The sequence below is a fragment of the Ahaetulla prasina genome, chromosome 4 (assembly GCF_028640845.1).
Source record: "Ahaetulla prasina isolate Xishuangbanna chromosome 4, ASM2864084v1, whole genome shotgun sequence".
Taxonomy (NCBI): Eukaryota; Metazoa; Chordata; class Lepidosauria; order Squamata; family Colubridae; genus Ahaetulla; species Ahaetulla prasina.
Window position 1 is genome coordinate 14,984,379 of NC_080542.1, and position 23,380 is coordinate 15,007,758.

The following is a 23,380-nucleotide window of genomic DNA, read 5'->3' on the forward strand; positions in this document are numbered from 1 at the left end:
TGGACTCCATTAGTCAAGGTATTCTGGCTGGTAGGTCCAGAAAAAGGCTGGTGGGCCTTCTCTGCCATGGCTCCTGTCCTTTGGAACAGGAGTCTCCAACCTTGACAACTTCAAGACTTGTGGATTTCAACTCCCAGAGTTCCTCAGCCAGCTTTTCTGGCTGATGAACTCTAGGAGTTGAAGTCCACAAGTCTTAAAGTTGCCAAGGTTGGAGACCCCTGCTTTGGAATATCTTCCCACCATTCCCGAGATGAGATCTGTTCCCACATTCCTGGGCTTCTGTAAGAACCTGAAGGCCTGACAGTTGTCTTGGGGCCCCAACAGGGAGTATCATGCTGGAGGTAGTTCATGGTAGTTCAAGTCTCCTGACTGATAATACTTGTGAACAATTGGAAGAGGACTTCTGAGGTTACAGCTTAAAACAGGAATAATGCACATTGTTTTAGGAGAAAAGAAGACACCCACTGTTGCAAGTAGAACCAACTTAGTATGTAATATGGTTGTTGTATATATAAAAGTGTAGCTCCAGTGTAACCATTCAAAAGAGAAAATGAGGTGGAATTAATAAGCCTCTGATTAATATGAAGACAATGAGGTATCATACCTAAAACACCCATTCTCCTTGTTCTCCCTACATGCAGTTCTACAATTATATTAATATATTTAATTTAATGTTTTAACCTGCAGTCATCAGGTTTTTCTGTGTCTGTTGGGATTCTCTTGAGACATGGAGAAGACAGAATTATGCTGATACTTAATTTGATTATTACTTTGGAAATAATGGCTTACTTTCAATAGTATTTTCTTTGCTTCTTTGCAGACTGTCAAAAGGAAATATTCAATCAATCTCCCTAAAACAGCTGCACTGCTGTGAAATTGTATAGCTTAGACATGAAATTGGTGGGGAACACCATATCCAGACAGATGGACACAAAAGAAAACCTTGGGAGATTTTTCTTCCAAAGTTTCTTGACCCAAAGTACAGTTTTAAAAGAGCTGAAGTTTATTTGCTGTGGTCATTTTGTCAATTCTCTGCTTATCCCAAAGGTGACTTTTCAAAAGGCAACTGGACTTTGTTTTTTACTGAATAACTTTTGCTTCTCATCCATGAAGCTTGTTCTGCTGCTGCTGCTGCTGCTTAGTGCAGGATCTGCTATGAAGAATGGCAGTGTAATGATTGCTTCAGGTCAAGGATGGTTTGAAACAGGGAAGTCATGATATGACTCAATGAATTATGGCATACCTATGGTCTCCTTAAGGAGAAGGCCTATATCATCTTTTTCTCTCTCTCCTTCTCCCTTCCTTTCTCCCTCTCCCCCTCCCCCTCCCTTCCCCCCCATCTACTTACCATCTATTAAAAAGGTAAAGGTTCCCCTCGCACATATGTGCTAGTCATTCCCGACTCTAGGGGGTGGTGCTCATCTCCGTTTCAAAGCCAAAGAGCCAGCGCTATCAGAAAATGTCTCCGTGGTCATGTGGCTGGCATGACTCAATGCCAAAGGTGCACGGAATGCTGTTACCTTCCCACCAGGGTGGTCCCTATTTTTTCTACTTGCATTTTTACGTGCTTTCGAAGCTGCTAGGTTGGCAGACGCTGGGACAAGTAACATGAGCTCACCCCATTACACGGCAGCACTAGGGATTTGAACCGCTGAGCTGCCAACCTTTTGATCGACAAGCTCAACGTCCTAGCCCCTGAGCCACCGCGTCCCCTTACCATCTATTACCCACCATCATTTAGATGTTTCTCTAGATGTCTAGCTATCTACATGTCCTTATCATTAGGGAAAGAAGGGGTGTTAAATTAGGAGAGAAATGTCTGAATCTTTTATTTGTTTGTTTGTTAGTTTGTCAAACATGTACAAAATAGCAGGTATAGGTATAAACATAAACATAAACATAAACATAAACAAAGGAAGATAAATGGGGACAGTAAGACAGGGATAGTAGGCACGCTGGTGTGCTTATGTACAGACCTCTTAGGAATGGGGTGTGGTTCATGGTAGACAGTCAATATTAGTGGGAATTATCCTTACAATTATTTTCTGTCCCAGCAAAATTGCTGGGGCTAAGTAGAGGTCTGGGACCTTCAGCACTCTCAGCCAGCTGCTACCACCCCCAGTCTTCAACTTTAGTCCTAGTGCTACCTCTGCCATAAAGAAATGTATCCCTTCAATGCTGAGAGGTTCATAAAAAGGAGGAATGAAATAGAGGCAGAAGAGAAAAAAGTAGGCAGGCATAATAGAGGGAAGCAAAAAATTTCCCCTGTGTTGGCTCTGTTTTATTTGTCCCTCTCCCAACATCCTGAGAATCAAGTATAATGAAGCAAATTAGAAGCAATTCTGAATGATCAGAATGTGGCTTCCCAAGGAAGTTTACACAGTAGCATGCAACATTGTCTTTTTCCAACAGTGTTTGCATTAGTTGTAATGAGGCGCTGTTGCAGTGTGGTTGCTCCTTTGCTAGTTGCTAGTTGCTTTGAAACTCCGAGCAAAGGTCATGGTCAGGTATGACCCTTACCAAGGTTTGCTGCTTAATGTAGCTTAAGGTCCTGGCAGTTGTGTAATAAACCTCTTGTCTGCTTTTAATTGCTTGCAATCTCCAGATGTCACTTTCGTTTCCCTGCCTGTAGATTTGTTATCACCTTTTCCCTACAATTCTCATCATTCTATCTTGATTTTCTTTTAGTCATATGAGTGATCAGCAATATTATTTAATTTTTGAAAGAGCAGATTCAGAGCAGATATCTAGGTTCATGAGATTACACAGAAGACATCTCATAGTTAACATCATGTGTGTGTTCCAATATGACACAGTACAGAAGACCCAAACACTACAACAGTACAGTACAGAAGACCCAAACACTACAACAAAATTAAAAAGATGGAGGTCACAAACCGGATTTCAATCACATTGTTTGCTAAAAATTCAATTTCATTTCTTTGTTATTTGTTCCTTTGTATTCAGATTAGGTCTAAGAACAATGATATAACATTTGGGAGAAAATATGCAGAGCAGTAATCCAGCTGCTGAAGCCAAAATGGAGAAGATCTCCACAGCCACCATGTATTTTCCCTTGGTACTCAAATAGGTGGGAACAAATGATACCCAAACACTGCAAAAGACCAACATGCTGAAGGTGATAAATTTGGCTTCGTTAAAACTGTCAGGTAAATTCCTAGCTAGGAAGGCCACTGTGAAGCTGACTGCAGTCAAGAACCCCATAAAGCCTAGGGCAGTATAAAACATAGTGGTTGAACCTTCATTACATTGCAGGACAATTTCTTCAGCCATGGAGTGCATGTCAGAATCGGGGAAGGGAGGAGAAATTGCGAGCCACATCACACAAATGGAGAATTGTGCCAGGGAGCAAGATAGAACAATAGAGATAGCTGGCCCTTTCCCCACCCATTTCCTCATTTTGGAGCTTGGCTTGGTGGCCATGAAAGCAAGAACAACAATAGTTGTTTTCCCCAATATGCAAGAAAGAGCTATAGAGAACATGATGCTAAATGCAGTTTGTCGCATGAGACATTTCACTTGGTCAGGTTGCCCTATGAAGAGCAGAGTGCAAAGGAAGGAGAGCAGGAGAGCAATGAGAAGAATATAGGTGAGGTTTCTGTTGTTGGCTTTGACAATGGGAGTGTCCTGGTGTTTAATGAAGATCCCCAGCACCAAAGCTGACATCATAGAAAAGAAGATTGCAATTATTGCCAAAGAACTGCCCATAGGCTCTTGGTATGACAAGTAAACTACAATTTTTTGAAGGCAACTATCCTGATCTTTGTTTGGATATTGATCTTCTGGACATGCAAAACAATCATCCAAGTCTAAAAAAAAGAAAGAAAAACAAAATAGGTCAAAAAACATTATTGTTCTTAAGCATGAATATCACAGACTAGTTACACCAAGGTATAATGACTGACATGGGTATTTGGATTGGGTTTTTTTTCTTAAAGTTTATAATATAATCTTTATTTTTTATTTATTTTTTATTTAAAAAGTTTTAACAAACAAAAGCATTTTTCCCCCTTTCCCCCCCTCCCCCCCACAAGACCCCCTTCCCCCCCCCCCGACTTCCCGGGTCAATCACAAGGTATTGTTATACATAAACCAAACATAGAGTAAAATTTTATAATATAATCTATAATCTGTTGCAGTGCTCATTTTCAGTAAGCCCTGAGTTTTACAGCTACCTCTGCTCTTAATCACTTCATGTAATGGACAGAAGGATTGACATTGAGGGGCGGAGGAAGTGCCACTGCCACATAAAAGAAAGCTGAATCTGGGTTTATAGGATAAGCCCTCCCTAGTTCTCATGCAAATAAATGGAGGGAAGAGAGAAGCACATTTAGATTTTCAGGAGTTCATTACTATAACCTTATACTAAATGTAGTATGTCTTGCATGAGTTTGGTTCCCTAATATGCTCTACCTTGAAGGACTGACCAAAATCTCACTGTCTATCTTGGACACAGCTTTCTTTTATCTGATCATTGCCTTGGTAGAGGCCCTTCCCTCACTCTCTCAAGATCTACCCATCTTCTCATCACACCTCCCAATTGAATTATTGCAACGAAGCTGCCCTGGAAGACTATCTGGTTTATGCACTAGTCCAGAATACAGCAGCAAAGCATTTCTGGGTACCACATTATTCACCTGAGTTACCTTACTGTTGGGCTAGCTGCTCTGGACCCATTTGTTTCCTGGGTACATTTTAAGGTGGCTATTATCAGCTTTAAATTCCTGCATTGCAGCCAAGATATTTGTGGAACTTGGCTCTTCTCCAACCATTGGTGTAGGATGGAGATTGGTTTGGTGCCTAGTGAAGGACGATATTAGTTTTATTCCTATTTTTATTGGTGATTGTCAGCCATCTAAAATGAGAATATGAGAATGGTAATGATATAAGTTCTATAGGTTTGTCAATCAAATCAAACAATCATTACATCTAGATAGAATAGGATGTAAAACCAGCCAGAAACCTGTGGAAAAAGAATTACCACTGTCAATTTACCTTTACTATCAAAAGAAGATACAAAGGAAGAATCCTGGATAGTTTATCAACAAATAATGCTTTCTTCAATAGTGTTTATAATTTTTTTCAAGGAGACATAAAAAGGCACAACTGAAATTTGGGGAACTTACTGGTGCTTAAGAAAAATGATGCTATTTAAATTGAACTGATTTTGTGGTTTTGGCTTTTGTGATCAATATTTCACTGAATCATGAAAAATTAGTTCAGATTTTCCCTTCTTATATCAATTCAGTGAAGGATTATTATTATGTTATATTTGGATATTATTATCCAAAAGGGATTAGAAAGGAAGTTTGCAAATGTAGAGTCCCTTCTAAATTGCCAACCAATGTCTGAGCAAGATGGGTTTTCCCTTGTCTACTAGAGCACTAAACCTTTTGGAGACCTCTGTTTTGTGGTCTCTGCACAAGAAGCAGCTGTCTGGAGACCTTCTGTGGGAGATCTCAAGAGGAATTGTCTGAAGAGGAATTATTGAAGAGTCAGTCTGCTTGCTGGTGTATTCTGCCACAGTCATTTCTATTTTGATGGAGCCATCTTCAGTTCACAATTTCTTCCCTGGAAGCCCCAACAATTAGTTCAAAATTTTCATTGCTAAACTATACAACCTGAAGTAAAGTTCAAGATTTTCAGGCACAACAATATTATTAAAATCCCCCCCAATTTACACTATTAAATCATTGATATATTTAATATATTCCTTTGCTTACCCATTTGGTCAGCTATCTTCCCTTCTGGACAGCGTCTACAGTCATAGCAGCAAGATGATTTCCCTTCCACTTTTATCTTGCTATAGCCAAGGGGACATTTCTTGTTACAGATGGAAAGAGGTAATGTCTGTTGATAAATAAAATCAGAATTCTTTCACATAAAGAAGTTTATGAGCTGAAGAAGCTTCTTGGATGAGAAGTGAAACCAGGGGTAGGATTCAGCCGGTTCAGAAGAACCGGATGCTAATTTTACATCTGGTTCACCGAACTGGTAGTTGCAAGGACTGGCTGGCCCCTCCTACCCCACCCTGCCCCTCCAAAGAGTCTCCACGCAGCCCATTTTGGATGCCAGATAAATGCAGGGCCCATGTGGCAGCTCTGAAAGGGCAAAAAACAGGCCAAACAGAAGTTCTGGATGTCTGGAAACGGGCCCGTTTCTGTCCTCAAGGAATGCCTCTGGAGCTTGGGGAGAACAAAAATGCGGGCCCCCCCACCGTGGTGCAGAAGGCCAAGTAGGCCCCACCCACCATGGCCATTCCCACCCAGTAATCAGGCAGAGAAATGGTTGCTAAAAATTTTAAATCCCACCCCTGCATGAAACATCTTTAAAGAAAAACCAGAAAGTCCATTGCGCCTTGAAAAAAAAAAGAAAAGAAAATAGCACCTTTAGGATAAAGAAGTTATGTTTCATGATTTATAACTTTTTATTATAAATCATAACTTTTGATCAGTTACAAATACTCAAAATCTTTCTATCAAATCTGAAACTTGGTGGTCCATTTTTCAGAATTGTTGCTGGTTTAAATTGTCTACTAAACCTCTCAACTTCTCTTATCCCTAATATAAACTGGGGTGAAATGGTGGCAACCCACCACTGCTGACACTAGAAAAAAATTCTTTCCTCCAGGAAAATACTCACTCCCCTCATATTGTTTCTTAACATTTAATCTTTGTACTCTAATATTATTATTTTTTTAGTATTCTATAATACTTTATTATATTGTAAACCACCTAAAGTCACTGTATTAGTGAGATGACTGACACAGAAATAAAAAAAAGATAAATATCATATCCGAAAGGCGGGGAGAATAGACTGATACATACATACACTTATATATACGTGTGTATATATAAGACACAGACATTGACTTCATAATTGTGAAAATTGAGACACACCTGATTAAACCTGTGTGGCCAAATAATGTCCTTGGTAGAAATGGCAAGAAGACTGCCTGAAGTAGTCATAGGCTCAACTTTTCCAACTTTAACTCTTAGAAATGACTTGTTTGGGAATGTCAGCCAATTGGATATATCAAATCCAGTTATTAATTCCCCATTGGAGCCAAAAGAAATATGTTCCCCAGCAGTGTTATTAAAGGAGAGCTGCTGTAGAAAAGAGTGGAGCTGAGTGAGAAAGAAAGAAAGAGGGGGAGGGGAGGAAGGATTAACAGAATTCTTTGAAAGAGTTAAACAAATCTTAGTTTCTTCCTTATTATTTCAGTTACCATGAAACCTTCATGGAGTGGAGGGAGGGAGGGAGGGAGGGAGGAAGGAAGGAAGGAAGGAAGGAGGGAGGGAGGGAGGAGGGAGGGAAGGGAGGGAGGGAGGGAGGGAGGGAGGGAGTAAACAGAATTTTTTGAACGGGAATTTCATAGATCACTTGCCATTGGTTAATCGAACAATCCAGGAAATAATGAATTCACAGTGTTTTCATAAAATGAATATAAAATAATCTCTATCATAGAAAATATTAAGACTTTCCTTCCAAATAAGGATGGCCTTTAAAAATTTGAAAATATAATATAATAAAAAAATGAACTTTATACAGTTGATTGGCAAATGTGCTATCACTGTAATTAATAATATTCTCATTTCCACAAGATTTGTCCTTCCTCTCTTTTCATTTTGCCTTACGATGAGAATTTTATGATGGAGGTAGAGAATAGTATCCAAATGTTCATGGATATCTGGAAAATCATTGTAGGTAAGAGATTGTACTGTACTAAAAATCAGGAAAGCCATCCAATGGATTGAGACATGTAATTTATATTTCTCTAGGAATAACAATGTATGAGTCCATCTGTAACTGCTTAAGAAAAGTTTTTCCCTTTAAATCTTACTCAACAAAATTAAGACAAGAGAAATGCTAATGCTAATGCTACTCAAGTATCCGACAAGGTTTAACACATCAAATGTGCATTAAATACATATACATACATAATACATTCCTACATTCAATCCTTCCAGATTGTTGGGGGCCAATATGCTGACTTTGTAAACTGCTTAGAGAGGGCTGTAAAGCATTGTAAAGCATTAAATAAGTCTAAGTGCTTTTGCTATTGCTATGAACACACAAACTCACACCATTATTAATTAAGGTAGACAAACCTTCAGGTGTTTTAGTAAGGTAAAGGTAAAAGTTCCCCTCGCAGACATGTGCTAGTCATTCCCGACTCTAGGGATTGATGCTCATCTCTGTTTCAAAGCCAAAGAGCCAGTGCTTTCCAAAGACGTCTCCATGGCCATGTGGCCAGCATGACTAAGTGCCAAAGGAACCCTGTTACCTTCCCACCAAAGATGGTCCTTATTTTTCTATTATTTTTTATATGCTTTGAACTGCTAGGTTGGCAGAATCTGGGACAAGTAATGGGAGCTCACCCCATTACGCAGCACTAAGGATTCGAACCACGGAACTGCCAACCTTTCAATCGACAAGCTCAGCATGTTAGCCACTGAGCCACTTTCAGATATTTTAAGAAAGCAAATTCTCCACTATTCCCCCTCTGGTATTAAGCAAATTACTTGGTACCCTTCCTGAATTTTCCATTAGCCAAACCTACCTGCCATGGTGACTGAAGAAGAAGCTTCCATCTCCTCTCCTTAATTCTTTTCCCATATTTGAACTGGGAGGAGTACAATTGCCTCAGAGCATGTGCCACAGCATAGACCGCATTGTAGATGCTGTAGCTGTGGCCGTTCATGCTCATTTCAAATATAGATTGAGAAAGAGATTCCAGCTTCTCTTCCCCAGTGCAGGTCTTGCCAGCATTCCCATCTGTAATACCGCTGGAGAAGGAACATTCAAATGCATCTTTCCAAAAGTCTCTAATAAAGTTGTCTTCATTTTCTAAGTTTGGGTTTCTCTTCTGTATAAATTCTTGGAACCCCGTCAGCTCCTTTGACTGAATTGCAAAGGAAAGAGCACCATGGAGAAAAGCAATGGGTAATTCTCTTTGCATCAGAATGGAGGTGAATTCCATCTGGGCTGTCATGATCCAGACCTTGGCTTTTCTTTGTTTTGGTATATCATCAGAATCTAAAACATAGATCATAAGTCTCAAAGCCACCAGGCCTGTAATTTCAGCATTCAAGATCACTGCAATGACTGTACTCTTCATGATGACTTTGTATAATTTATCTGCCTCCTCCACCATTTCAGCAGCTAAATTACCATACATTATTTGTGGGATACTGTCTATAAAGTCAAAGCAGATTCCTTTCTCTGTAAACATGGAAAGGTTATTCTGAATGAATCTCTCTTTATCTTCCTCAACAAAGCAAACTTTCCCAACCCAGGTCCATCTAAAATGCAACAGTAAATGCAGTATTCCATTAAACTGGTGCTCCTCAATGGGGAACATCCATTTGACAAACAGTGCTGCTATTTCATCATTCACCAGTGGAGCTGATCCATATGTGATCTAAATGGGGAGTAAGAAAGCAATACAAGCAAAAAAGGAATTCTTCTAAAGAATGTTGTGCAGTGCTCATGTGTTTGTTTAATCAAAATTTCTGTGCTTGAGTGCAATACAGAAAAAAACCAATGCTACAGTTTTACTGCACAGTTTTAGAGCTAAACATAAGGGCTACTCACTGAGCAAAATAGTGTAGCAATTTTGATAATTTCCTTTTCATAAATTTGACACCTTCTTGTCTCAAATATTTCTTTGTAAAGAAATCTTTGTAAAAAGAGTTATCATGAAGATCTCATATCTGAAGTCATTCAAGAACAAGGGAACTTAACATCTTGCTCCATATTTATGCTCACCTGGGGAAATTTGTAGTTACATAGAGTAGTTGCCATGTTGAGACAGGTCCTAGAACGGGGTCCTCCAATGACAGCTACCGTGTGGGTTTGGTCATTACATTTGTAGTTGGGGATAAATTTATCTTTTGTAGATAGAAATTCTATTGCTAATTGATAAGTGGTAGTTTCCTCATGATTGTCAGTAGCAATGTGGAAACCAAGGGTAATGTTGGGTAAAATTCCAGCATATTCATTGATCTCATTAACAGCAAATGCAAGAGCCAAAGTGTGCTGGTAATTATGAGTGAGGAACCTTCAGTGAGGGTTATAAACTATGTCAATACATTTCTGCTTCAGAATGACATTTTAATTGTTATATACATTCATACACATCCAAAATATTGTGCTTATTATTTGCTCTTGATATATGTAATGTGGTCTTTAGCAAATAATAGCCCTAGGTTGTATTGATTGGGAAGCACTAATACTGGGAATGGGTAGCCAAGATTGAACTGAGACAACATTTGTATGCTTATTTCTTTTCTATTTAAACATGTTCTTCTAGAAGACAATCAATCTGAGCCAGTTTGGTTTAGGGTAAAAAGAGGGAGACTATGAGTTCAAGTCTCATCTCTTGGGTGACTTCAGACAGTCATTCTCTTTCATCCCAACTCACCTCACAGAGTTTTTGTTATTGGGAAAATAACAGATGGAAGGTCAATTGGATATGTTTTTCCCCTTGAATGATTTTTATAAATAATAAAGGTGGGATAAAAATAAAAAATAAAAAAATAGATAAATAAAAAGTCATGATGCATTCTTTCTTCATTTATGACTGCAGTATTAGTGGAGGCTAAGTGTCTTTTAATCCTGGAATTTATACATGACTAAGGACAATTTCAATGGGCTGTATGGTGAGCATTTTAATTTGAGCAGAAACGTGAAGAGAAAGAAAAAAAATGGAACCTTTAGGTGGTGATAGGGATGAGGGTGAGAGTAAAATATGACTCATATACTTTTAAAATACTTACAGGTATTGATCAAGCACATCGTGAGAAGGAACACTTTGAAAAGTGATCTGATTTGAAAGAAAGAAGACCTGATATATAATAGCAGCAACAATTATGTCTCCAGACTGATAGTACTTGTGAGAAATTGGAAGAGGATCTCTGAGATTGCAGTTGTGAACAGAAGAACTGCACATCAATTTAGGAAAAAAGAATAAAATCAGTGTTGTGAACACTGTATAAAATATGGCCATTCTAGATATCAAAGTACAGCTTGAACGTTACTATTCAAATAATGATCTGGGTCATCATCGATCAGCTTTTCAGGAATATTATCTAAAACGAAGTAACACAGATTAAATATGCTTCTTTTTTGTTCTCTCTACTTGTAAGCCTGTACGTCTGTACCTGTATTAATGTAATACAGTTTTTTTACCTGGGCTCATAGTTTTTTCCATCTTTACTGGGATTCCCTTGAGATAGGGAGAAAAGAACAAAGATGGTACTTAATTTAATCATTACTTAGAAGGTAATAGTTTACGTGTAATAGTATTTTTTTGCTTTGTGCAAAATGTCAAAATGAAACATATTGATTGAGAAAATGGGGGCAGCCCCATATGCACCAAAGAAGAAATGTTGGGACTTTTATTTTTTTCTAAAGGTGGTGCCATTTTGGGCAGATACATATCTATAGTCAGATTCCAAACTTTATTGATTTAAAACACAATTTTAAAAAAATCGAAGTTCATGGGTTACATTCAATTTGTCACTCTTCTGCTTAAAGCAGTTTCTGCTATGAAAAGTGGCAGTTTAACATAATTGGTTGAGATCAAAGATGGTTTGAAAGAGGTAAATAATGTTGGAATGTTCCATAAGGCAGGGATCCATGCAGTGTAGGTTCATCTCCTTGAGCCTGCCAAATATAGTTCAAAATGAGCCTTTCTAGTGATGAAATCCACTTTCTTTCCCTACTGGTTTGGAAGTGCGCATGAGTATCATGTGCATGCGCACATCACATGCGTTTATGGACCCTCTGTGAATGCGGCAGCCCTTCTGCTCATGTGCAGAGGGTTAAAAATGGGTTTAATGATGACCAAGCGGGTGGGCAGAGCCTCATGCCACCATCACTACCGGTTCTCTGAACTACCCGCCATTATTGCTACCAGTTTGGCCGAACCGGTCCAAACCAGAAGCATTTCACCCCTGCTTTTGAGTGAGTCTGATGTGACTTATCCTCACTTAAAAGAACAGGTCTATTATCTATCCTGTTTCTCTGAAAATAAGACCTATCCTGAAAATAAGACCTAGCATGTTTTAATCTGTATGCTTAATAAAAGCCCAGCCCCCCCAAATAAGACCTACTAAGAGCCTACGCAGCTGCCCGCCAACCCATCCATTTCTTCTGCTTCCTCATGGCCACAAGGCAAGGGGAGGCAGTAGGCTGCACAACACGCAGAAGGTTGCGCATCATGCCAGTGCCACTGTCATGAGAATAAAATAGAATAGAATTTTATTGGCCAAGTGTGATTGGACACACAAGGAATTTGTCTTGGTGCATATGCTCTCAGTGTACATAAAAGAAAAGATACGTTCATCAAGGTATGGTGGTGGGGTTGAAGCTGCCCCATGCTCTCTGCCCCAGCTTACCTCAGGGCCCCTGCAACCAGGCCATCCATGCCCCAACACCTGCCTCATGGTGACAACACCAGCAGCCATATGCAGCAGGAGCCCATGTGGCCTCCAACTCACTTCTGCTTAGCTGTGGCCACGATAGAGCAGGATGTGATGGTTCTGCTGCTGTGAGGTGGGGCAGGTGTTGGGGCATGGATGGCCTGGTTACAGGGGCCCTGAGGTAAGCTGGGGCAGGGCATGTGGGGAAGCTCCAAACCCCAATCTCACGGTAGTAGCACTGGTGTGCTGCGCAGCCTCCTGCCTCCCCACATGCAAGCAGAAGTGGGCTTCCCATACATGGGAAAAAATAAGACACCCCAAAAAAATAAGCCCTAGTGCTTTTTTGGGGACCCAAAAGAATATAAGACACAGTCTTATTTTCAAGGAAACATGGGTGTTTGACTGTTCCTCCGTCCATCCCTCCATCCATCCATCCATCCATCCATCCCTCTACCTTCTCTCTCTCTCTCTCTCTCTCTCTCTCTCTCTCTCTCTCTCTCTCTCTCTCTCTCTCTCTCTCTCTCCCCTCTCCATCTCTCTCCCTTAGTTAGGATACAGGTAAAACTTGAAAAATTAAAATATCGTGCAAAAGTTCATTTATTTCAGTAATGCAACTTAAAGGGTGAAACTAATATATGAGATAACTAATATATATGACTGACCACAAATCATTGCTGGGTTTGTTGGCGGGTGACCGCCTGACTCCAACCGTCATGTCACCTCGAATGGTGTGATGGTTGCTATTCCTGGCAGCTTACAACTACAGGATTATTCACTGGCCTGGGAAGTCCCTGAGCCATGCTGATGCACTGAGCCACTGCCCCCTTCCTACTCTAGTGGAAGACCCTGCATCAGTCTGCCAAGTCCTCTTGCTAGAGGACATGGCTTCGGAGCACATCACCACAGCTGAGATTGCTTGGCATACTGCTAAGGACTCTGAACTAATGCAAATTTTAAACTATTTGTGGCGAGGTTGGCTCAGAAACCCAATGTCAGGATCGGCACGGCCTTACTTCTCATGCTGGAATGAACTGTCTGTTTTAAAAGGTTGTCTGTTATGGGGGGAAAGGGTGGTCATTCCCTCCAAATTACAGAGAGAAGTGCTGGAGGTTTTGCATGCTGGGCATCCTGGTATTGTCAGGATAAAAGGGCTGGCCAGGAGCTACATCTGGTGGCCCAAAATGGACTAGGACATTGCAGAATGGGTTGCCATCTGTTCCCCGTGCCAGGAATCCTGACCAGCTCCCCCTGCTACCCCAGCTGAAACATGGGAAGCACCCCAAGTGCCTTGGGACAGGGTGCATATTGACTTTGCAGGGCCAGTAAAAGGGCAAACATTTCTTATTGTGGTTGATGGTTATTCTAAGTGGTGATAATCCTAATGACTTCAATCACTGCCGAGGCTGTCATTAAGGCACTTAGAAAACTGTTTACTATGCACAGCCTCCCTGACGGCTAGTCCCAGATAATGGCCCACAATTAACAGCTGTCCCTTTCGAAACCTTTTTGGCTGACATGGGCATCAGACATGGCCTTGTGGCACCGTTTCATCCAGCCAGTAATGGGCAGGCTGAAAGATTAGTGAGATTTACAAAAGAGACATTGGCCTGAATAGGTTCGGGGGATTGGCAGGCCTGAACAGATAAGTTTTTACTGATCCAACACATCACCCCTTGGGGGCCACCAATATAGCTCCTCATGGGATGGAGAATCCAATCACAATTGGACCAATTGCATCCAAATTAGATTGCTGATATCCCTCCCCCAGATTCCACTGGGGAAATTCGGAAATTTGAGATGGGGGACAAGGTCTACACCCACAATTATGCCAGAGGCACTCTCTGAACTCCTGGCAAAGTCGTGGAAATATCTGCTCCTTGCTCCTACAAGGTTGAGCTAGAGGACGGGAGATTATGGTGTAGGCATTTGGACCAACTCCGAGGCCGAATGTCAAACTTTCTGCTTTGCACACCAAACTCAATCCGACTAGTGGCCAGACCCTGACTATCCTAAACTGTTAAATCCAATGTCTAACCCTAACTCAAACCCAATTGTGCAGCTTGATTGTCCACCTGTGGAACCAAGACTTCTAGAGGGGTTGGGCCTTCCAACTCCTACCACGCCCAGCGACGTGTTCCAGGAACTTCCATTGGCGGGTCCAGAGACTTCAACTAATCCACCCACTCAAGTTGACACCCAGGATCAAACAGAATTCCACAGGTTAACTAGGGCATGCACCAGCCCTGCCTACCTGTGTGATTATGTCTGAAAATATGTACATATATTGACTTAAGTAAATGTATTTTAGGAGGGGAGGGGTGTTAAGGAGTGAGCTATAGGCTTCACTCAGGTCCTCCAGAACAGGTGGTAAAATACTTAAAACTCATTGATTAAGCCGTCTGGCAGCCCTCTATAAAAGGGGACACTGCCAGTCAAGCAGGTTGTTGGGTTGTACTGGTCTACTAATAAAGAGCTGTTGTTACTGAAAGAGCTGTGTCCGTGTCTCTTCATAATATCTAACACTATCTATCTTTCATCTCTCTCTCTCTCTCTCTCTCTCTCTCTCTCTCCCCTCTCTCCCTCCTTCCTTCCCCCCCTGTCTCCTTTAGTTAGGTTATTAGTAGAAATTTTCCTCTAAGTTTTTAAAAATGGTTGTGAAGAATATTTGGAGGGTTTTTTCAAAGGGCAGGGGTGTTATGAAGCTTCTGTCCTGTAAGAGAAAACAAAGCTTTCATTTTAAGATTATAAAATTAAAAAAAACCAATTCACACAACATTGTCTTCTTGAATAACAGTTCTTTTCCATCTAAAACATGAATGTCAAACTCGTGGGAGTCACCTTGCTGCTATGTGACATAACACAACGATTTTTCCCTTTGTGGAGTTGGGGTGGGCGTGGCTTGTGCAGGACACATCCAGCCTGCTTGCTGCCAGTTTGACACCCCTGATCTAAAATAATTATCTAACATTTCAAACAACAGCTGAGGAGCAGCTCTCTCAGTTCTTATGAGAACTTAAAAGAGATCACATGCTTCTGCATTGTATGTCACCTTGATGCATAGATATGATTGAAGTATGTACAATTCCAAAGTGCAAGAAACTAAATAGTAAAAGAACCCAATTCTGCTTCAGAATTGTTCTGCTCCAAAACAGATTGGCTTTAATGGTTTCGTCAATACAGTTGTTTGGTCGTTTTGGGGGTGGGATGGATCTCAAGTCTTTTAGTTTGTTGTTTACAAAACTATAGAAGGCATGGGTGGATTTTGTGCATAGAAGGTTTTCTTCTTGCTTGATGTGATAATTGGTGCATTCAGTCTTTATTTGTTGGCATAGGTTTTTGTAGCAGTTTTCGAAGTTAGCTACATAGTTAATTTTGTTCTTTCATCAAAGAGATTTTTTCTGGATTGTAATTTCCTTATTGTTATTGGTAGTTTATTTTTTGTGGTTCTGTGGGACATTAGTGGTACAAAAAATTTAGTGTTTCTTTTGACTTCACACAAGAAAAAGGTGTAATGGCCATCAGCAGTATTACAGACAGAGAATAGAATTTGCCAATCAAGATATGAGAGTTCATTGTCTATGAGATCATAGTTGGCTAGAAATAACTTTGGGTGGCTTATCAATAGAAGTATAAAAACAATAAACGCATCATAAAGTGATATTTAAAAAGCCACACACAATAGTTCTGATCAGTCATGGAGGCACTTCAAGATATTACCATTTTCCTGATACTTTCAGGTCTAAGGCAAGTTTTGAGTGACTTGGGGAAAAAAATTAAAACGGTTGCAGATAATCTCATGTCTTTATGCCAAGTTCTTGAGTGATTTTGAAAAAGTAAAGACAGTTGGAGATGACCTCATGTCAGATAAAGAAAAGCCTTTTCTACCCTGGCCCCACCCTATGAAAAATTCTTGCCCAGAAAGCAAAGCTCATTCCAATTCTGTAGGCATCAAGAAGGGTTTTAAAATATGGTTTTACAACTAGGGATCATATTTTATTTATTATGAAATTTGCTGCTCATCTCATATACAATGACTGTCGGTGGCTTGCAACATAAAAACATTATATATATATATTTAACATATATATATATATATATTCTGAGGTTTTCGCGGGGGCTTGTATGTACCGTATATACTCGAGTATAAGCCGACCCGAATATAAGCCGAGGTACCTAATTTTACCACAAAAAACTGGGAAAAACTATTGACTCGAGTTCCCCGGGAGGGAAACCAGTTCCAGCGCATGCTCGTGGCGACTATAAAATGGGTTCGGAGGTTATGGGGGGGGAGTGTGTTCCTTTGTGTGAGGGTGAGTCTATTTGCACGGTAAGTGGGAGGGGCAGATATGGCGGAAGGGGATCGTATCGACATAGGGGGTCACGCGTTCGATGTCTGCAGGCGATCGCGTGCCCCGATCCCCCTGACTTCTCCCGTTTTCCGGATGGTCAAGACCCTCAGAGCCTGGGCCTTCGTCTGATGTTATGCAACGCACGGTCCGTGGCTAATAAGGCCCCCCTAATACATGATCTGATTCAGGGGGGTGCCACGGATATTATAGGCGACGGAGACCTGGTTGGGCACTGAAGGGTGTGCCCTGGTCGAGATGTGCCCACGGGTTTCCGTGCATTCCATCAGCCGAGGCCCAGGGTAGGGGTGGAGGGTGGCGGTTGCTATTAAAGAGAGTCTAGAGCCGAGGAGACCACTGTACCTCAGATTGCGGTGTGAATCCCTCTTTGTGAGGTGGGGTCATAGATGTCAGATGGGCTTGCTGGTCGCGTACCTGGCTCCTTGCTGCGTGACAGCTGCCCTGCCCGAGCTCCTGGAGGTGCTTGCCGGGGTGGCAGTGGGGGCCCCCAGACTTTTAGTCATGGGGACTTTAACTGCCATCTGCCGGGTCGAGATCGACGGTAGCCCGGGAGTTCCTGGCCTCCATGACGGCCTTGGACCTGACTCAAGTAGTGGATGGCCCCACTCACATCGGGGGAGGCACACTGGACCTGATTTTTGTCTCTGGTCAGTGGTTGAGAGATCTGGACTTAAAGGAAATAGTCACTGAACCTTTGTCATGGTCAGATCACTCTCTTCTTCGCCTGGACTTTCTGTCCGCTACCCAACACCGCAGGGTGGCGGAACCATTACGGTGGTACCGTCCCAGGCGCCTGATGGACCCAGAGAGGTTTTCGGACGGAGCTTGGGCCACTTCCTGAGGGTCTGGCTCACGGCACGGCAGAGGAACTAGCTGCAGCCTGGGAGCGGGCTGCGGCTGGGGCTTTAGACCGTGTCATGCCTTTGCCTCTGACCCGGCGCAGATCCCAACCGGCTCCTTGGTTCTCCGAGGAGCTGAGGGGATGAAACGCCGGAGAAGGCGCCTAGAGAGTTCCTGGAGGTCCAGCCGTTCAGAGGCTGATCGGACACTAGTTAGATCCTATACCAGGACCTACCTAGTGGCACTGAGGAAGCGAGGCGTTCTCGCCTCCTCCCTCATTGCGTCGACAGATAACCGCCCAGCTGCCCTGTTTGGTGACCCGCTCCCTCCTTCACCAGGGGAGCGGGATGACCCGCAGGGACGTGCTGAGGAGTTTAACGGTTATCTATACGATAAAATCGTTCAGCTTAGGGACGGTCTGGACCAAAATTGTGGCGATTCAGGCGGGGTATCTGAGGCGGTCTTGGTGATGTTGTGTGGGATGAGTTTGACCCTGTGACTCCGAGGACATGGACAGGTTGCTGGGTAGATTGAATGCCACCACGTGTTTACTGGACCCGTGCCCCTCCTGGCTGGTGCTGGCCACTCAGGAGGTGACACGAGACTGGCTCCAGGGATTACGAGTGCTTCCTTGTTGGAGGAGTCTTTCCGGCCGCCTTGAAAGAGGCGGTGGTGAGGCCCTCCTCAAGAAGCCTTCCTGGACCCGGCTGTTTTAGGTAATTATCGTCGGTCTCCAACCCGCTCATGCGAAGGTTGTAGAGAGTATGGTGGCATATCAGTTTCCCCTGCACCTGGAGGAAACTGTCTATCTGGACCCGTTCAGTCCGGCTTCCGACCGGTTACAGCACTGAGGCGGCTTTGGTCGCGTTGGTGGATGATCTCTGGAGGGCCAGGGATAGGGTTATTCCTCTGCCCTGGTCCTATTAGACCTCTCAGCGGCTTTTGATACCACCGACCATGGTACCCGGCGGCGCGGGTGGGGGGGTTGGGGAGTGGGAGGCCCCTTTTATCGGTGGTCCCCCCCCTATCCCCCCGCCCGGTCGCAGACGGTGTTGACGGGGGGGCAGAGGTCGACCCCGCGGCGCCTCACTTGTGGGGTGCCGCAGGGGTCGATTCTCTCGCCCCTTCTGTTCAACATCTATGAACCGCTGGGTGAGATCATCAGTGGCTTGTGTGAGGTACCAGCTGTACGCTGATGACACCCAGCTGTACTTTTCACACGGGCCACCCCAATGAAGCTATCAAGTGCTGTCGGTGTCTGGAAGCCGTCGGGTCTGGATGGGGAGAAACAGGCTCAAGCTCAATCCCTCCAAGGCGGAGTGGCTGTGGATGCGGCATCCCGGTACAGTCAGCTGAGTCCGCGGCTGACTGTCGGGGCGAGTCATTGGCCCGATGGAAAGGGTGCGTAATTTGGGCGTTCTCCTGGATGCGGCTGTCTTTTGAAGATCATTTGACGGCCGTCTCCAGGAGAGCTTTCCACCAGGTTCGCCTGGTGCGCCAGTTGCGCCCTTTCTGGACCGGGATGCCTTGTGCACAGTCACTCACGCCCTTGTGACGTCTCGCCTGGACTACTGCAATGCTCTCTACATGGGGCTCCCCTTGAAGGGCATCCGGAGGCTGCAGTTGGTCAGAATGCAGCTGCGCGGGTGATAGAGGAGCCCTCGTGGCTCCCAGTGACACCTATCCTGCGCAGGCTGCACTGGCTACCTGTGGCCTTCGGGTGCGCTTCAAGGTGTTGGTGAGCGTCTTTAAAGCGCTCCATGGCATAGGGCCGGGTTACTTACGGGACCGCCTGCTGCTACCGAATACCTCTCACCGACCGTGCGCTCTCACAGAGGGACTCCTCAGGGTGCCGTCGGTAGCGACAGTGTCGTCTGGCGACACCCAGGAAGGGCCTTCTCTGTGGGGCTCCCGCCCTCTGGAACGAACTCCCCAGGACTTCGTCAACTTCCGGACCTCAGACCTTTAGCATGAGCTCAAAACTTACTTATTTATCTGCGCTGGACTGGGTTAGTTTTTTAAGTTATGGGTTTTTAATGGTGATTTTATAGTTTAGGGTTTTATATCGGTCGTTTGACCGTTTTAGTTTTAAATTGGCCGGTTAAATATTTCATTTTAAATGTATTTTAAATTTATTGTGTACCTATGTGTTTTAATAAGGCTGTACACCGCCCTGAGTCCTTCGGGAGAAGGGCGGTCTAGAAATCTAATTAATAAATAAATAAATAAATAAATAAAATAAGCCTAGGGTGGGAAATGAGGCAGCTACTGGTCAATGTAAAAAATAAAGATAGAGCCAAGTAAAATAACATGAATATTTATTTGAACGAAAAACAATAAAAGTGCAAAAGGGGGTCCCCAAAAAGAATATGGTATCAAAAATACAGTATCTTTAAAAGTAACAGCAACCAAGCTAACGAGAGCTAAAATCCCTCAAAACTGGAGTTCTCCTCCTCATCATCTGTTTGTCCAAACAGAGCTTCAGCTACTTCAGCTTCTGTGATGTTATCCGCATATACGTTGTCGTCATCACTGAGTTCACAGTCGTCATCATCACTGCTGTCACTCTCATACAATGCGCTGTCTTCACTGCCATCCATAGCATTACTAATGCCACATTTCTTGAAGGCACGTTGCACCATGTCCTCTGGAATATCTTCCCATGCATCACGAACCCACTGTGCTATTAGTTCTATGTCTGGCTTTCTCAGATTTCCAACTTTTGTCAGACGAGCTTGACCAGATGTCATCCATTCATGCCACATCCTTCGCACGGTCCTTGAAAGGTTTATTTAAACTGACATCTAGGGGCTGCAATACAGATGTAAGCCCACCTGGAATAACGGCCAAAGTGACTTGAGATGACTTTGCCAATTTTTTTATGTCATCAGATGTGTGGGCTCTGAACATATCCCAAACTAACAGTGATCTTCTAGTCCAGTCCCCACTCCTCAAGCAAGAGATCCTATACTGTTTCAGACAAAGGATTGTCCAGTCTGTTCTTTAAAAACCCTCCAGGAATGAAGTGTCCAATAAGGTTCAAATTGCAAGTAGTCCTCAATTTAAGACTGCAATTGAGCCCAAAACGTTGTTTTGTTATTTTCCCTAACGTGTATGTATCCCCTGCCCCCATTTCGTCAGGCTGCCATCAAAGCGAAGCACGGCTGAATATTATTATTATTATTATTATTATTATTATTATTATTATTATTATTATTATTATTATTATCATTATCATTATCATTATCATTATCATTATCATTATCATTATCATCATTATCATCATCATCATCATCATCATCATCATTATTATTATTATTATTATCATTATCATTATTATCATTATCATCATCATCATCATCATCATTATTATTATTATTATTATCATTATCATTATTATCATTATCATCATCATCATCATCATCATTATTATTATTATTATCATTATTATCATTATCATCATCATCATCATTATTATTATTATTATTATCATTATCATTATTATCATTATCATCATCATCATCATCATTATCATTATCATTATCATTATCATTATCATTATCATTATCATTATCATTATCATTATTATTATTATTATTATTATTATTATTATTATTATTATTATTATTATTATTATTATTATACCGCCCTTCTCCTGAAGGACCCAGTGCGGTGAAGTAAGATTCAACAGCGGCAGGGAGGAGCTGGCTCTGTGTTTGTGTGTGTGTAGTATGCGCGTTGGCGCCCTGTTTCCTGGTGCTCTGCTCCTGACCCCAGTGGCAGTCCTTACTCTCTCTCTCCCTCTTTCTTTCCTTCTCGTTCCCCAGTTCAGAGCTCGGACTGCTCTTATTTTCCTCCCCTTTTCTTTTCTTTCCTTCCTTACACCAGCCGCCCACCTATGCCAAGGTCTCCTGGCTCTTTCGCTCTCTGTAAGCAGCGGCTTCTCGGCAGCGTCGCCCCCTCCCTCCATGGATCGGCTCCTTCCCCAGCACTGAAGGCATCCTTAGGAATACACCTCCACCTCCAGGAAAATAAAAGAGGCAGAGAAGGTAAATCGCCCGCCCGTTCGGAAAGGAAGGAGAGGACTCCAATGGAAGAAGGAGAGGAGAATTACCAATAACAAACACAAAGCGCTGGGTTAGAGGTGCCTTGTCATGTACAAGGAGATCAGAGAGGGCAACCACCATGAAACAATAATCAGACTCAAACGGGCTGCTTATTTGCCATTTGCTCTGGGTAGAACAGGTTTTTAAAAAAATTGGTTTGGAGAAGGAAAGCTAATTTGCTGATCTGCGCGAGGGTCGGTTTCTTTTGCCTCCTTCTTCTTCCTCCTCCTCCTTCCCACCCTAGCTTGCAATGCCCCCATCTCTCCTCCTCCTCCTCTCCTGCCCCCCTCTCAGATTCGGCGTTCATTTCTTGCCTTTGCGGAGCGGAGGTGTTGGGGGGGGGGAGGGTTTGGGAATAGATTTGGCAGAGGAGATTACCGTAATTTTGCTCGCTGTTTACGAGCAAGTCTCGGGTGATCTGGGTTACAATGTTCACTCGGGGGAGTGAAACGCAAAGTATAGTTAGCCTGAAAAAAAACTGAACCGTGTGACTGGCGGGAGAGAAGGACGGCGCCGGGAGGGGCGAAATCGTTTGTTCTTGCCGTATTTCTCCGCTTTCCAAGAGGCTTTTCTTTTTCACCTCTTTCTCCCCACCTCACCAATTTCCATAGGGGGAAAAAAAAAACCTGGGGAAAACTTGGCAAAAAATAAAATAAAATAAAAAGTACTGAGTGCAAATGTTTTTTTTTTATACTGTAGTTGGAGTTTTCCACGTTTCTTTCACATTCAAGGCAGCATTCTCCCCATCCTCGCTGCTTTTCCAAAACATGCTTTGAAACCTTTGCATTTTATTGGGATGTATTCGTGACAACGCCCCTCCGCCCCTCCGAGGCGAGAGGAGGCAGTGAGAGGAGGCGAGAGTGACAACGCCCCTCTGCCCCACCGCGGGCAAGAGGAGGGCAGTGAGAGGGGCGAAATGTCGAACGCCCCTCCGCCCTCCGCCCCCTCCGCCGACCACCGCCGCCGCCGCCATCAAAAAGCGGCGGAAGAAAACGCCGGAGGCCAGCCGCCGCCCCAAAACGAGCCGGCCGAGCTGGCAAAGTATGCCGGCAGCATTTGGGCTCGTCCTGCCGGCCCAGCTGCAAGGGTAGACTCGAGTATAAGCCGAGGGGGCGCTTTTCAGCACAAAAAATGTGCTGAAAAACTCGGCTTATACTCGAGTATATACGGTAGGTCTTTGGTTATTCGGATTTTCTCCCGCATAAAATTGGAAGTGTCTTGGCGAATTAGATAGAATTAGGCCTATTGAATTAGATAGAATTAAGCCTATCTTGATAGAATTAGGCCTATTAGATGTTTAAAGCAGAATTAAATGGAATTCACTCTCTTGTATTTTTTTACCATTTTGTTTTTCACTAACTTAATTTGATTGCATTTAGTTTTTTTTTTAAATGTATATAGTCAATACTTTTATGTATGATATCCAGTGTAATGACATGAAGTCGGGGTGGGGGCTAAAAATTTGGTAAATACATTCTCATCAAATAATATCATAATTAAACAAACTGCCAAAGGTGAGACATTTTTCATCATGAATAAGGTGAATTACATCAAGCGAAGAGACAAGCAATTCTTCAAAACTACCTACTTCCAAGATACGTCAATCAATCAGAATAGA

The 23,380-nt window shown here is 42.8% G+C and overlaps 1 protein-coding gene across 1 annotated transcript; it reads right to left on the reverse strand.

The window, feature by feature from the left end:
* Window positions 1-2,934: 2,934 nt before the first annotated feature.
* LOC131197974 (vomeronasal type-2 receptor 26-like) lies at window positions 2,935-12,649 on the reverse strand. The gene is made up of 5 exons (XM_058182481.1): window positions 12,528-12,649; window positions 9,793-10,084; window positions 8,585-9,445; window positions 5,745-5,871; window positions 2,935-3,830 (listed from the first exon to the last, which is right to left on the reverse strand). The coding sequence occupies exons 1-5, from the start codon at window positions 12,647-12,649 to the stop codon at window positions 2,935-2,937; spliced, it is 2,298 nt and encodes a 765-aa protein (XP_058038464.1).
* Between the last annotated feature and the right edge of the window lie 10,731 nt (window positions 12,650-23,380).